The 16542-nt window shown below is 40.7% G+C and overlaps 1 protein-coding gene across 7 annotated transcripts in view; it reads left to right on the top strand.

Annotated features, from left to right (window-relative positions):
* The window catches only part of plekha5 (pleckstrin homology domain containing, family A member 5), a 347863-nt gene that overhangs the window by 183493 nt on the left and 147828 nt on the right, over nucleotides 1-16542 (top strand). For all 7 annotated transcript variants that reach the window (XR_013500156.1, XM_078235326.1, XM_078235325.1 and 4 more), the window contains exon 4: nucleotides 5716-5799. Coding sequence is in view for 6 of the 7 variants with exons in the window: in XM_078235326.1 (XP_078091452.1) it covers nucleotides 5716-5799 (84 nt within the window). In the remaining variant the exon portion in view is untranslated. The remainder of the gene's footprint in view (nucleotides 1-5715; nucleotides 5800-16542) is intronic.

The following is a 16542-nucleotide window of genomic DNA, read 5'->3' as shown; positions in this document are numbered from 1 at the left end:
ACCATGCTATTTAAACAATATTGAGCTCAAATATAATAAATTTAGTGGCATAATCTAGGTTAAATGCACAAAGCCATGTGAATAAACTAGTTTTGTGTTTATGTTGTTCCAAAAGTTTACTCTGTTTCTTTCTCCATAGATTCTGTAGACCTGCTGAGTTTTTCTTGCACTTTGGGCTTTTATTTGCGTTTATACTGTTGGCTCACATTATTTTCTTCATAGAAAATACACTTGTGTACTTGCACCTGAAGAGCGTTATTTTTTATCAGGGCACAGTGGGGTGGTATTTTACTGTGGGCAAAAAGAGCAGTGGAAGAAAATAACTTTCATTACTTTTCACGACCTCAGGAAGTTCCATTTGCAGACAATGAAGTACCTTTGAAGTGTATTCACATGGTGTAGTATAGTAAATGTAGGCACAGCACCATGATCTCCCACAATCAGCACTGACCAGACAATGTGTCAGCTGTATGGAATAGATTGTAGAGCTGTTGGCTGGTTAATATTACTTACCCTCTTTCAGTTGAAACCTGCTTTTCAGGGATTAATTTTCACAATAACACTTGTGCAATGTATGCTGTCGGGCAGATTCTGGGGGCAGAATTTTATCATTTTTTTTGAACTGTCAACTCAGGCGGGAAAAGCAGTATGCCAGCCGTTGGTTCCACTGCCAGCTTTTCCCACCATATGTTTTGACACTTTGTTCAAAAAAATATTCAGGAGGCTTTCTCCCACGATGACAAGCTGGCTGGACAGACTCTGAATGAGCCCACCTACCAGTAACCTCGGCTTTTGGGCACTCTGACCTTTTTTAAAAATAATTAAAGTTAAAAAAAGGAAGATCTCCCCCCTGGACAACTCTTCCCTGTTTTGGAGGAAAGCAAAATTCAAGGCCTTCGTTGTAAGACAGTCACCAAGGGATCACATGGGGAAGAAACAAGGGTAGGAACAAATTTATCCAGATATTGGGGAGAATGTGAAATTTGGTACCACAGGAAGCCACTGAGATGAATAGTATGGATGCGTTGAAAGAGAAAATGGATAAGCATATAAGGGAGGTGGGAATCAAAGGTTATGCTGATCAGGGATAGATGTGAAGAGGCTTGAATAGCGAGCGGCGCATGGATTAATTGGGCTGGATGACTTGTTCTTTGTTGCATATTCTGTACTTGTTATAATACTATGTATAGGTTCCAAGGGATTCACATACTCCTATTTGTAACATAGGTTGAGAGTTTATAGTGTAATACCCATGTTGCAGTCATGTGTGTATATTTTGATGTGATTGTGAATCTGAGTAATGACTTTATGACATTTCTTAGATTTTTAAAAATCTCGGAACTTTAGCAGTTTATTTAATTGAACTGATGTAGACTTAGCATAAGCTGAATGACTAGAGAGTCTCATAAGACCATAAGAAATAGGAAGAGGAGTAGGCCGTTTGGCCCCTTGAGCCTGCTCCGTCATTCAGTAGGAGCATGGCTGATCTGATATCCCTCCTATCTACTTTCCTGCCCTTTCCCCATATTCCCTTACTGATTAAAAATTTATCTATCTCAGCCTTAAATGTACACAAGAACTCTCCCTCTGTGGCAAGGAGTTCCAAAGACTCTTAACTCTCTTCCTCATCTCAGTCTTAAATTGGTGCCCTTTTATTCTGAGACTATACCCTATGGTCCAAGACTCTCCCATGAGGAGAAACATCCTCTCAGTATTTACCTTGTCAAGTCTCTTAAGAATCCTATATGTTTCACCTCTCATTTTTCTAAATTCCAATGTGTAGAGCCCCAACCTGTTTAACCTTTCCTCGTAAGACAATTCCTCCATACCGGGGATCATCTTAGTGAACCTTCTCTGAAATGCCTACAATGAAGTAATATCTTTCTCTAAACAAGGGAACCAAAAATGCTCACATGGATTCCAGATGTGGTCTCACTACCTTTGTACACTTGCAGCAAGATGCCCCTACTTTTAAACTCTAGCCCCCTTGAAATAAGGCCAACATTCCATCATGCTTCAGTGTGATTTGGAAAGGTTCAGTGAGTAGGTATATGCATGGTAATTGTAATGTAATGTGGATAAATGTGAGGTTATCCACTTTGCTAGTAATAATAGGAAAACATTATTATTTGAATGGGTGTAAATTGAGAGGGTTGAGTACTCAGCGAGACCTTGGTGTCCTCGTGCATCAATCACTGAAAGTAAGCACGCCAGTACACAGGCAATAAAGAAGGCAAATGTTGTGTTGGCCTTCATAGCGAGAGGATTTGAGTATAGGGATAGGGATGTTTTGCTGCAATTGTATAGGGTATTGGTGAGGCTACATCTGGATAATTGTATGCAGTAAGGAAGAATGTACTTGCTATAGAGGGAGCGCAGTGAAGGTTTACCAAGCTGATTCCTGCAAATTGAAGTCTTGTCAGATGAGGAAAGACTTCAGTCAGTTCGGATTATGTTCATTGGAGTTTAGAAGAGTGAGAATAGAAACTTATAAAATTCTAACAGGATTAGACATGGTAGATTTAGAAAGAATGTTCCCAATGATGGAGGAGTCCAGAACAAGGGGCCACAGTTTGAGGATAAGGTGTAATTCTTTTGGGGCTGAGGTGAGAAGAAATTTCTTTACCCAGAGAGCCGTGAATGTGTGGAATTCATTACCACAGAAAGTAGCTGAAGCCAAAATGTTGTGTGATTTCAAGAAGAAATTAGATACAGCTCTTGGCTTGGGGGGGGGGGGGGGGGGTGGGAATGTTGAATTTGATGATCAGCCATGATCAAAATGAATGACAGCAGGCTTAAAGGGCCGAATGGCCTACTCCTATTTTCTATGTTTCTATATTAGCCTTCCTGATTACCTGCTGCACCTATGAGCTAGCTTTGTGTTTTGCACACAAATTGCCCAAGTTCCTTTGTGTTGCAGTTTTTTGCAGAATTTCTCCATTTGAGTAATGCTCTGTTGTTTTGTTCTCCCTTCCAAAATGAACAACTTCACGTTTTCTTACACTTGCCTACTTTTGCCTACGTTTTGCCCACTTACTTAACCGATCAATATCTTTAAAAACTATTTGTATCCTTCTTGCAACTTGCCTTTCTTCGTATTTTTGTTGTGTTTGCAAATTTGGTTACGTACATTTGCTTCCTTCCTCTAGTTGGTGATATATATTATAAACAGTTGTGGTCCCAGCACTGATCCCTGTGAAACCCCACTGGTTACAGGTCGTCAATCTGAAAAAGATCACCTTATCTTCACTCGCTGTTTTCTGCCCATTTCCTGCCAGTTCTCTATCCATGCCAACATGCTACCCGATTTAACCTTTCATGAGGTACCTTGTCGAATACCTTCTCGGAGTCCAAATACTATACATCTGCTGGTTTTCGTCTATCTATTCTGGTTGAGACTTCCTCGAAAAACACTAATAATTTAGTCAGACACAATTTTCCTTCCATGAAGCCAGGTTGATTCTGCTTGATTAGCAGCACGGTTAGCGACACGATTAGCAGCACGGGGGCGGCACGGTAGCACAGTGGTTAGCACTGCTGCTTCACAGCTCCAGGGTCCCGGGTTCGATTCCCGGCTCGGGTCACTGTCTGTGTGGAGTTTGCACATTCTCCTCATGTCTGCGTGGGTTTCCTCCGGGTGCTCCGGTTTCCTCCCACAGTCCAAAGATGTGCGGGTTAGGTTGATTGGCCAGGTTAAAAATTGCCCCTTAGAGTTCTGAGATGCGTAGGTTAGCGGGATTAGCGGGTAAATATGTGGGGGTAGGGCCTGGGTGGGATTGTGGTCGGTGCAGACTCGATGGGCCGAATGGCCTCCTTCTGCACTGTAGGGTTTCTATGATTCTATGATTAGATTATGATTTTCCAAATGTGCTGTTATGACTTCCTTAATAATTGATTCCAATATTTTTTCAATAATAGATATTAGTCTAATCGGCCTATTATTATCTGCTTTTTGCCTCCCTCCTTTTTGAATAGGGGTGTAATATTGACGGTTTCCAAATCTCCTATACTTCTCCAGAATCCAAGGATTTATGGAAAATTACAATCTATCTTTGTAGCTAATTCTTTTAGGATCCTCAGATACATACCACCAGGGCCAGGGGATTTATCTGCTCTGAGCCCCATTAGTTTGTCTAATACTACTTCTCTCATGATAGTGATGGTACTTAATTCTTCTCCAGCATTCTTTAATATTAATGGGATGCTCAAAGTATCTTCCACCATGAAGACTGATGCAAAATACTATGACCATGAAGACTTGTAATCTAGTATGTGGTTGTTTCCAATTATTAGTGAGAGGGTGATGTGATCACAAATTTTATTTACCAATATTTACAAATTGATTCGGAGAGGAGATGTAAAAGAACCCGATGGAGGTAAACAGTTGAAGGAAAACATTAATGGGTACTGAGAAGGAGCAGAAAATTAGGGACCTGATAGCTCGACTGTGATTTTTGCAATAGTATAGTTATAATAGGCTGTGATGTGCCTACACTGCCAGTCAATATGAATCTTTTGCAGCCATTAAGAAGTTGAGCAGTTTGAAATTAAAGTCTCATGATTTTTAAACAACCATGTTATTGAATTACCTCAATATATCAGAGGCAGATTTCACACCCCAGGCATGATGCAGAACATTTCTTCAGGCAGTTGTGTAAAATGGGTGAATGTTCAAGTTTAGGACTGGAATATAGTCTTTGAAGAAACATGTAGATTGTTCTGTCCTTTTTATTGAGCTGTGCTATTGGTCTTAGTGCTATAGAGGAAGAAAAGGGACAGGATGGCAAATTCTCCCTTTAAAACTTGAATGCTTCTGATTAAAAGTATGGCCGTTAAGAGCAATGGTTCCCACTGATGTTAATTCCTGTCAAACATCAATTAATTGAGCCTACCCTTTGAAATGAGAAAAATATACACTACATTTGGTTGAAATGGGTTTGTAGATCAGTCATAATTGACAGCATTCCTTAACAATTGACAATGATTCAAATCAGCAGGAAACCATCCTTCGTTGATTTGTTTTACTGTCTGGAAATTTCACTCGAGATCAATCATTATCCATGGAGAGAATTGAGGGAGAGAGTAGAGGTGTTGGCAGTTCAGTTACTGGCCCTTCAGAACTGTTCTTAACGAATGAGCTGCGCCTGAAACATAACTCATCTGGTCTCACGAATAATCACATTTCCCACATTTTCTGTTTTTGTTTTAGGTTTCCAACATTTGTAGATTTTTGAATTTTGTTATTTGATTGACAGACATACTTCACACAGTGCACTCCATCTCATGGTGAAGACAGTTGAGAACATTGTCAGTCTATGGCCAGACCTTTACCGGCACGCCCGCCCTGATTCCGGGGATGGGCGAGCCTTGGAGAACGGCATTCTCCGTTGGCCTTGGGTGGGATTGTATGAACCTCAGGCGGACGTGCCGGTAAAATTCCGCCCGATATGTTTCTTTGCCTAGCATGACATAAATTCTTCTGAGTTGTGCGGAGTGTGTGATTTCTCCATAACCACTCAATTCAGAGTAATTTAACGCCATTTAAAGATTAAAGATGGTTCTGCAAGGTAGGTAATCGCAATGTACCTACTGTAAGTGTGTCCATTAGTATATGATGGAGAACAAAATAAGAGTTACTTCATTTGATTATTGAGAAATTATAATTAAGATATCGGTATAGCAAATTGACAACTTTTTTCTTTCTTTTTTTTGCAGTCATAATGAGTGGAAGGTAACTTGCAAACATCCAGTGACAGGAAATACATCACAAGAAAACTGTATATTTGTCATGAATGACGAGTAAGTCTTAGAACTTTTTCATTGCATGTTTTGTAAAAAGGTTTACGCAAGAAGCAGAAATCTGTAAAACAATATTTTAAAATGTTTAATTTGTTGATTTAGATTCCGAAACAGCTGTGCTAAACTTCACTAAGGGCAATTACAAATGAATGAAGGTGGAGTTGGCCTTAGTGGACTGGGAAAGGAGTTTAGCAGAAAAGACGGTTGATCAGCAGTGGCAGACGTTTATGAAATTAGTTCATGATTCACAATAAAGATACATCCCACTGAGGAAGAAGGATTCTGGGAAAGAATCATTCATGGTTAGCCAAGAAAGTTAAGGATAGTATTAAACCAAAGATTAGTGATAAGATAGAGGATTTTGAAAGTCTTAAGAACCAACAAATGATGACCAAAAATATAATGAAGAGGGAAAAGATAAAGTAGCAAATAATATAAAAACAGACAGTAAGATTTTCTTTAAATAAAAATGAAGAGAGAGGCAAAGTGAACATAGAGAATGAGACTGAAGAAATAATAATGGAAAACTAGGAAATGGCAGAGGAGTTAAAGAAATAATTTGCATCAGCCTTCACAGTAGAAAACACTAATAGCATTCCAAAAATGTTAAATAATGGGCGGCACAGTGGCATAGTGTTTAGCTGCCTCACAGCACCAGGGACCTGGGCTCAATTCCAACCTTGGGTGACTGTGTGGAGTTTGCACAATCTCCCCGTGTCTGCGTGGGTTTCCATTGGGTGCTCCGGTTTCCTCCCACAGTCCAAGGGTGTGCAGGTTAGGTGGAATGGCCATGCTAAATTCTTCCTTAGTGTCCAAAGATGTGTAGGTTAGGGGGATTAGCTGGATAAATATGTGGGGTTACAGGGATAGTGGTGGGCCTGGGTAAGATGTTCTAATGGAGATGCGGTGTGGACTCGATCGGTTGAATGGCCTCCTTCTGCACTGTAGGTATTCTACTCTATAATCAAGGGGAAAAAGTGGGGGAGGAAATAAATACAATAATTATTGTTAGAGAAAAATACCAGGGGAACTAATGAGGCTAAAGGCCGATAAGCCCCCTGGGCCTGATGGGTTGCATCCTTGGATATTAAAGGAGGTAGCTACAGAGATAATGGATGCACTGATAGTAATTTTCCAAAAGTCCTTAAATTCCGGAGAAGTGCCAGAGGATTGGAAAACTGCCAATGCAACACCTTTATTCAAAAAGGGAGCGAGATGAAAAGCATCTAACTATAGGCAGCTATACATCTGTATCTGTATAGACAGCTTAACATCTGTCATAAGAGTCCATTTCAAAGGATGTAATAGCAGAGTATTTAGAAATACATAATATGATTAAGAAGAGTCAGCATGGCTTCATGAAGGGGAAATCATGCCTCACGAACCTATTAGAATTCCTTGAGGTGGTAACAGATAGATATACTTGGATTCTCAAAAAGCGTTTGGTAAGGTATTGCACAAAAGACTACTTAGTAAGAACCCATGGTGTTGGGAGTAGTATATTAGCATGGATAGAGGATTGGCAAAGGAATAGAAGGGAGTTGGGATAAGAGGGGAATTTTCAAGTAGGCAACCTGTAGCTCGTGGAGTGCTGATGTGGAGATGCCGGCGTTGGACTGGGGTAAGCACAGTAAGAAGTCTCACAACACCAGGTTAAAGTCCAACAGGTTTATTTGCTACTAAATAAACCTGTTGGACTTTAACCTGGTGTTGTGAGACTTCTTACTGTGCTAGTGGAGTGCCACAGGGATCAGTGCTAGGTCCATGATTATTTACAATGTATGTTAATGATTTAGACAAGGGAAGTGAATGTACTATTGCCACATTTGTGGATGGCATAACATAGGTGGGAAGGCAAGTGGTGAGAATGACACAAGTCTATACAGGCTAAGTGAGTGGACAAAGACTTGGCAGATGCAATATAATGTAGGAAAAAGTGAAGTTATGCCCTTTGCTAGGAAGAATAAAGAAGCTGAATACTCAGAGAGAGATCTGGGTGGCTCCTTGTACATAAATCACAAAAAGCTAGCACGCAAACTCAGCAGGTAATTGGGAAGGCAAATGGTATGTCGACCCTAATTTCAATGGGAATAGAGTATTAAAATAGGGAAATCCTGCTAAAACTACACAAGGCAGTAGTTGAACAATACCTAGAATACTGTGAACTGTTTTGGTCCCCTTGTCTAAGGAATGATATACTGGCATTGGAGGCAGTCCAGAGAAGGTTCACTAGGTTGATCCCGGGTATGGAGGGGTTTTGTTATGAGGAGAGATTAAGTAGGTTGGGCCTGTACTCATTTGCAGTTTAGAAGAATGAGGGGTGACTTTATTGAAACACCTATGATTCTCAGAGGTCTTTACAGGGTAGGTGTTGAGAGTTGTTTCCCCTTATGGGAAAGTCTAGGATCAGAGGGCATAATCTCAGAATAAGGAGTCACCCACTTAATATTGAGATGAGGAGGAATGTCTTCTCTCAGAGGGTAGTGAATCTGAATAATTCAGAGGCTGGCTAAGATTTAGACTTTTTTAATTAGTAAGGGAACCAAGAATTATGGAGATATGGCGGGAAAGTGGAGTTGAGGGCTATGTACAAGATCATTCATTATCTAATTGAAAGGTGGAGCAGATAAGAACATAAGAAATAGGAGCAGGAGTAGGCCATCTAGCCCCTCGAGCCTGCCCCGCCATTCAATAAGATCATGGCTGATCTGAAGTGGATCAGTTCCACTTACCCGCCTGATCCCCATAACCCCTAATTCCCTTACTGATCAGGAATCCATCTATCCGTGATTTAAACATATTCAACGAGGTAGCCTCCACCACTTCAGTGGGCAGAGAATTCCAGGGATTCACCACCCTCTGAGAGAAGAAGTTCCTCCTCAACTCTGTCCTAAACCGACCCCCCTTTATTTTGAGGCTGTGCCCTCTAGTTCTAGCTTCCTTTCTAAGTGGAAAGAATCTCTCCACCTCTACCCTATCCAGCCCCTTCATTATCTTATAGGTCTCTATAAGATCCCCCCTCAGCCTTCTAAATTCCAACGAGTACAAACCCAATCTGCTCAGTCTCTCCTCATAATCAACACCCCTCATCTCTGGTATCAACCTGGTGAACCTTCTCTGCACTCCCTCCAAGGCCAATATATCCTTCCGCAAATAAGGGGACCAATACTGCACACAGTATTCCAGCTGCGGCCTCACCAATGCCCTGTACAGATGCAGCAAGACATCTCTGCTTTTATATTCTATCCCCCTTGCGATATAGGCCAACATCCCATTTGCCGCCTTGATCGCCTGTTGCACCTGCAGACTGGGTTTTTGCGTCTCATGCACAAGGACCCCCAGGTCCCTTTGCACAGTAGCATGTTGTAATATTTTTCCATTTAGATAATAATCCAATTTGCTATTATTTCCTCCAAAGTGAATAACCTCGCATTTGTCAACGTTCTCCTCTATCTGCCAGATCCTCGCCCACTCACTCAGCCTGTCCAAATCTCTCTGCAGACCTTCTACGCCCTCCACACGATTCACTTTTCCACTTATCTTTGTGTCGTCTGCAAACTTTGTTAGCCTACACTCTGTCCCCTCCTCCAGATCGTCTATATAAATGGTAAATAGTTGAGGCCCCAGTACTGATCCCTGCGGCACGCCACTAGTTCTCATCTGCCAACCAGAAAAGCACCCATTTATTCCGACTCTCTGCTTCCTGTCGGATAGCCAATCCCCAATCCACGCTAACACCCTACCCCCAACTCCATGTGACCCAATCTTCTTCTTCAACCTTTTGTGAGGCACCTTATCAAACGCCTTTTAAATGAACCGAATGGCCTACTCTGTTCCTATGTTTTATAGTCGATTCAAGATGCATGCCTAATTAATTCAATGCAGATGTTTTTAAAATTTGAGTTCTGCGGTTTTGTTCCTCAAGTGGGCTTTTAAGTGAATACTTTTTCTCGGAAGATATCGCAAAATACTGCACTGTAATTGAAAATTCTGCAGAACATTCAAAGCATTCAATTATATGGCCATAACTATATCCAAATGTTCACTGCCTTAGTGTGTGCCAAATTCTCTGACCTTAATTCATTTGCTATTTCTATTTAAACTTCATGAAACTAGGACACATGCACTGTATCCAAGAACTTGATGAAGGGTACATTACCAACAACAGATTTGTATTCCATGGTGAGACGTGGTAAATTTCACCTAACTTCTTATTGCTGGAGATTTGTATTTTTATGGGATATAGGTGTTACCATGGAAAGCTGGTGCATCCTCTGCCTGGCTCCAACACATGCCAGGCTGGCATCCAGCATGTGTTTCAATACTGTCTTGAGAGCAGACTGCTGAAGGCCCATAATAATGACCTCAAGCTCCCAGTTACTGCCTGTGCAAAATATGTGTTTCCTAAATACTCTTCAATAAGACCACATTTGGAGATATTGGCTGGAGCCTCCCGGCAGTTCAAGCTCGCAGGATTTTCTGGTCCTGCCGATGGCACACCCCTGCTGCGGGTTTCTAGGAGGCAAGGGATGCATTTAGCGGGAAACTCCTTGACCACAGCAGAACCAGAAGACCCTGCCACTGGCCAATGGTGGGCCACCTCCCACTGCCACAAAATACGTGGTGGGTTGTGTGGTAAATCCTGTCAACTGTGTAGATAAAAGTCAGTGGCGGTGGCCTTTGGATGTTGCAGAACTACTCTTTTAATCCTTCCACTTATCCTAATGCACAGCCCGTAAGTACCTAATTCTGAAGTGAAAACTTGGAAGATTTCTGGCGAACGCTTGAGACAAAATGCTGAGTAAAGTCATGAAAATCCGCAATAGAAAGGAACAGCCAGGGTGGAGCTGAGCCCTCAATATGACTATTTGTCAGTGAATGGGCTCGCACCCCAACAACGTCAAAGATGACAAAGTCGACGTTTTGGCACGGAAATTCAGTGCTCATGTTGCTGAACTGCAGAGTACTGATATGAAGCTTGATGAAGCCGAGGAAAGAATCCTTATTGTCAAGAATGCAGTTTCCTCAACTGAACCCCACTCTTGATTCTTGGAAATTTGGCTAAATGGTAGGTCAGACATCTTAATTGATCTGGAGAGCATGAGGACCGGAGGAGGAGTGTGACTGGCCTTCCAGAAGGAGCTGAGGGCAAGCTCCCAGCTAAATGTTTTGAGAACTGGCTGCAGCGTTTTCTTAATTTTGGCACAGAAACTGGGCATATTATTGTTGAAGAGGCATGTCGTATCCTGCTTTTGAGGCCTGACTCCTGGCTGGAAATGATGCTTATCTGAATGTAGAATGCTCTGCTTTATCCTGCTATCCTGAGGGTGACATCTGACAAATCCTTAAGGCTGCTAATCTCTGAACTCCTGTGGATGGCAATAATTTGGAATCTTAATCTACAGTTCATCACTAATCCTGGACTTTTCCCCTTGTCATTACATTCCTTTTTTGATTTTGTGATATTTATCATGTTGAAGGGGTGATCTAGTATATGAGCACCGAGGCGAATTTTGCCTGTTATTGTTTTAAAACCAGGGACTTCCATTTGTTTATAATGGAATGCATCCCTTAGCATGTTCCTTAAGATTAAGACAGATTTGACCCAACTATATCCTGGTTGTGCAAGATGACATTGCGGACTGCTTTGGTTCTGCAGAAGCATTGCTTTTGGTTCTATGTCAAAATTGAATCCTAGTGGTTTAATATCCTTAAAGAACTTGAGAGTGTTGTGGGCACAGTGGATAGGACACTAGGACTATATGATATTCTTTACTTTTGTCACAGTGAATATGAGAATGTCACTGCAGTGAAGTGGGTAGGTGATTTGGCTTAGAGGTTGCACTTTGTCCCAATGTGTTCTCTCGGGCATTCTCTCTTCCACCTTCTACTGTCAGGAAAAAGATACAAAAGTCTGAGGTCACGTACCAACCAACTCAAGAACAGCTTCTTCCCTGCTGCCATCAGACTTTTGAATGGACCCACCTTGCATTAATTGATCTTTCTCTACATCCTAGCTATGATTGTAATACTACATTCTGCACTCTCTCATTTCCTTCTCTATGAACAGTGTGCTTTGTCTGTATAGTGCACAAGAAACAATACTTTTCACTGTATGCTAATACATGTGACAATAAATCAAATCAAATCAACTGGTGGGGAAAACCCATTAGAACTTTTGGTGTTGCATAGTTTTTTTGTATTGTTGTTACTTTGGGCTCAAAGAATCTCTGACGGACTCCTATAAAGGTGCAAACCTGGAGGGCATGGTGGCACAGTGGTTAGCACTGCCTCTCAGTGCCAGGGACCCAGGTTCAGTTCTGGCCTTGCATGACTGTCAATGTGGAGTTTGCATGTTCTCCCTTGTGACTGCGTGGGTTTCCTTTGGGTGCTCCGGTTTCCTCCCAAAGCTGTCTGGGCTAGATGGATTGGCCTTGATAAATATGCAGGGTTATGTGGAAACTTCTGGAGGGGGGAGGGGGGACCTCAAACTGAAAGGGGCCATGTTTTGATGTGTCGCCTTGTGGATAGCGGTGTCGTCAGTTTTTCCAAGTGTGATAGTGTATCTTTAAGAGGGTTTTTTTAATCTCAGCCTTGGGTGATGTCATTGCTGGAAGGAGGAAAAAAAACTGTGGGCAGGTCAGGTGACCGAAGGTTTTCAGTTTCTTTGGCTGGCAGTGTTAGAGGCAAGCTGGAAAAGAAATCTCTCTCTCTGTTTTGCTCTGAGAATTTTCCCGGTAAGCTGAAAGGCTTGTTGTCATGCTGCAGTAAAGAATCTGTGCTCTGGTGCTTTGGAAAGCTGTCTTGTCTTCAAACTGTTCTGAGTCTTGAGAACATTGGACTGCAGAATTCAAATAACAGCCTCGATCCCAATATCACGTGAGCATTAGTCTGCGCTGTTAAACCTGTGAAAAGGGTCTTTTGTCTATGGAGGTTGGTTTGATTGGGGCAGCTTTTCTGTATTCATTAAGCGTTGTACATTATAGTGATTTTGTTTCTTGTTTATGATAAATGTTCTTGCTAATTTTCTTACTATACATGTTAACTATATTCTTAAATAAACTTTGATAAAAGCTCCCCAGTGGGTCTTTTGAATCACACTTGAAGTGAAACATCTCATGCTTATCCTAGCCAAATTCAAAATGCAAAACTTATGATCAGACGGGCTTCATAAAACATTTTGGAGTTTCTGACCTGAACTATCACGCAAGCTACTCCGTTTAACTTTATCCTTCATAAGACAGCTCCTCTTGTGTACATTTTGGTACTTTATCCCCAATCAAAAACCCCATTCAAAAACAAATGCAAGCTGACAAGACAAACCATTCCTCCCACCTTGGGCTCGATCAAACAGAATCCAAGCTGACACGATGAGGCACGCACCCCCTCCTGTGCTTGATCTGAGCTTCATCTTAGACAAAGGGCCCAGATGGCTTTTGAAAAATTGCTTCAGGTGAAGCCTCAGTATAACCTCATTGGCCAAGATCAAATGCAAGACCAGATTTCCACTTGACTCTAGCCAAAAGGCCACACCATGCTACTGCCCAGTGGTGGAAGCTCTATCCCTGGAGCAGCCCACCTAACGGCTCTTCTTCAGTGGAAATATATATCCTGTTGTCTGTGGAGCCTGAGCAAGTATTTAGCTTTGGATCCTGTGAGAAGTTGGACTTCATATTGTCTGACTTACTCCTATGAAGGCTGGCTCTATCTCTAGTATCCTGCAAGTGAGGGTGTGTATCCTTATGCCATGTGTTCATGGCTTTATCTTGTTATCCTGTTTTCCTCCATCTCTGAAATGCCCTTTCATTGTTTGTATCTTTGGCGATGCCATTTGTAATGGCTAATCTGAACCAACTGTATTGATGCTCTCTCGTCTCTTTCTGCGTGTATATGTGGAAACATTATACTGCACTATACCAATCCTTGAGGGTTTGCTGCATTGTTTGTAAAATGGGAAAAATCTTCAATACAACTATATATTAAAGAAACTCTGCTTCAGTAGCAACATGTGCTACTAAAATCTATAAACTTAGATTTCTTGTGTCCGCATCAATGACTGAAATACAGAAATTTAGTATTTTTCTATAGATACATGTGGTATTCAATTGAAATTGTAAGCGCTCAATTTTGAAGATATGTTTTTCACCCAGTGAAAATCATTAAAATGTCATGAATTACTTATCATCATCATCATCACCCGTGGTTGAGAAGTGTGGAAGAGCGATCACCCAGGGCTCAATTCCCATTTTAAAAAATCACTGCGTCAATATTATAAAGCCTTATTTTGAACCGTATCCTTAGCTTATATTTTCTCATCATCGGTCTTGATCATTGCAAATGGACATAATAAAAACTTGTTTGCTATTAATTTTAAATTAGTGTAATTATACATTGAAAGGGCCTAAGAAGAGCTTCATAAAGGCACTCCCTAGTCGAACACAAGGCCATACAGACACATCAACTTGATTTTGAATCTGTGTTGAGTTAATTTATCACAACCCCAGTAGGAACTGTGTTGCTACAATTGCCCTCAACAACCCTGTGCTAATTATCATCCATGGCAACTGTCATGTTGTAAGCTGACAATGTTCTAACCCATTTGTCATCTTGTTTGTATTTCAGGAGTAAAGTAATTTTTCCCACTGGGATTGGGGATTCAATACCAATCAATATGATTGTCTCCAGACCTCCATCACTAACAGTCTGTTCATTTAAAAGCTGGGACTGGAAATTACTCGTCCAGTCATTTGGTGAATGTAGGTTGAGATAAACATGTTTTTAAACGTGATGATCGTAACAAACATAATTTCACGTTTATTTTATAAAGTATTTTCCCTCCAAGTGGTTTTAACTAGCAAGCTGTTAAATTGTAATATGAAAAATGTAATTTTCCTTGAAGAAACTTTCTGGAGCATACTCAGGGTGTTGACTTCATAAAAAATCTTTTCTCTAAGGTGGGTTGCAACTGCTCCTGTGAAATGTTGATGTAACAAGGTTTCCATAACCCACCCAAAAAATGAATGGCATACCTTTGGTAATTGTGCGTTGCCTTGGATAATCCCCCCCCCCACCTTCTATAATTATGAGCCCTCCCCGTCCCCCACCTTCGGTGGTTCTTCTCCCTTCAGTAATTTTTTATCCCACCATTGCTCCAAGTTGCTGTTTTTTGTACTTCTATTGAAATAAAATAGCTCCTTTTTGAGATATGCCCTTTACAAATGAATTTTCAGTGTAACTTGTTTCCATATATAATGCCTACACGTATTATTTCTGAGCTGTCAACTTTGTTATTGAAAGAAGGGGAGCTATTTTTCATCTTTTGGTATTTTCAGATAGTATAAATTAGAATTGGACTCGTATGACAGTTTCCAGTCAAATAACCTCTCAACACTCAGTCTACACAAAAAATAATTAAAATGGACAAAATACTGTAAATCTATTGAGGAGTGAAGCTGTTGCTGCTTGAAAATTGTTTTTAAAAGGATTATTCTGCAAAATTCTATTCTTGCAAGTTGTTCATTGGTCAAAAATTCTGGCAACAATCATTCTTGCTCAATTATGAAAGCTATTTTTCTCATCTGACTTTTAGCATTTCTAACTATCAGCCAATTGACATCTGCTTTGTTTGGGTCAGTTCTGGGATTCAATCTCAACTGTTGGTTGATGACAGCTCCTGGTTTTGAAATGTATGCAAAATGTTATTAGCTTTCACCCATACTTCCTGTTTCAACCATTAAAATATCCCTTTTAAATTGAATGTTTATTTTGGAGCTTCATATCAAACCCTCCAAGGGTTTTGATGCTAGAACTGTTCAGAATAATGTGAAATGAGAAAGTATAAATTAGAGTGGGTGAATTTGATGTCAAATCGGGCAGGAAGCTGGATTGAGGGAGAAGAAAAAGTGAAGGAAAGGTCAAAAATTAATTTTTGATTTGACGTTTTAAAAATCTCCAACAACAATAACTACCTGAAGGAATGAGACTCCATGCTTATTAATTGTTCATTTTCAGTTACAGAGAGGTGGATGGTCAGAACAGTTACCATGTTGTTATCAAAGATGCTTGCATTTGTACTGAGAAGACTTAACTTTGCTATTTTGATGGCACAGTCTGGGCTTTTGTTTTAAAATGAACTTCTAGCAACTTTAGCAATATTTAGGTGTGAGTTTGCATGCTGGATTTCACCTTTGAGATCAAGGCTAGTATCCAGCACAGACAAAAAGGGGTAGAAATCTCATCTTGTCTTATTGACACAGGTTACAAATGGTAGTTTCCATCAGTTTTTGGTGTATGTGGGTCCAGAATTTTTCTAAATGACCAATCCGACTTGCAGGAATCACAAGGTTTCTCTCAAAATTTGTACTGAAGTATGTTGTGCGAACAAAGTCAAAGTAGTATTAGAATGTGGCTAATAGGTCAGATTTTGCTGTCAAAATAACAGTCAGGCTGTGGACGCTCATCGTTATTTATGAACAAATGGTGCAGCAATATAGAGCAAATGGGAGATACCTGGTTAACTACCAACATCCAAAAGTTACTGCCCACATTTTATTGTTCCATTGTTAGCTTTGTGAAAATGGCATTTTGCTATTCGCCTCACTATTGATGTACATTGGATGACATGAAGTTTCTAAATTTGCATGGTAGATTCTAAATAAACCTGCCATATTTTTAGGATGAGTAGTTACAGTAAGTTCGCGTACCCTTCTAATGATATAATTAATAGGAAGTCTGCTTCTCTGC

The sequence above is a fragment of the Mustelus asterias genome, chromosome 19 (assembly GCF_964213995.1).
Source record: "Mustelus asterias chromosome 19, sMusAst1.hap1.1, whole genome shotgun sequence".
In the NCBI taxonomy this organism is placed as follows: Eukaryota; Metazoa; Chordata; class Chondrichthyes; order Carcharhiniformes; family Triakidae; genus Mustelus; species Mustelus asterias.
This window is presented reverse-complemented; position numbering and strand designations above follow the sequence as displayed.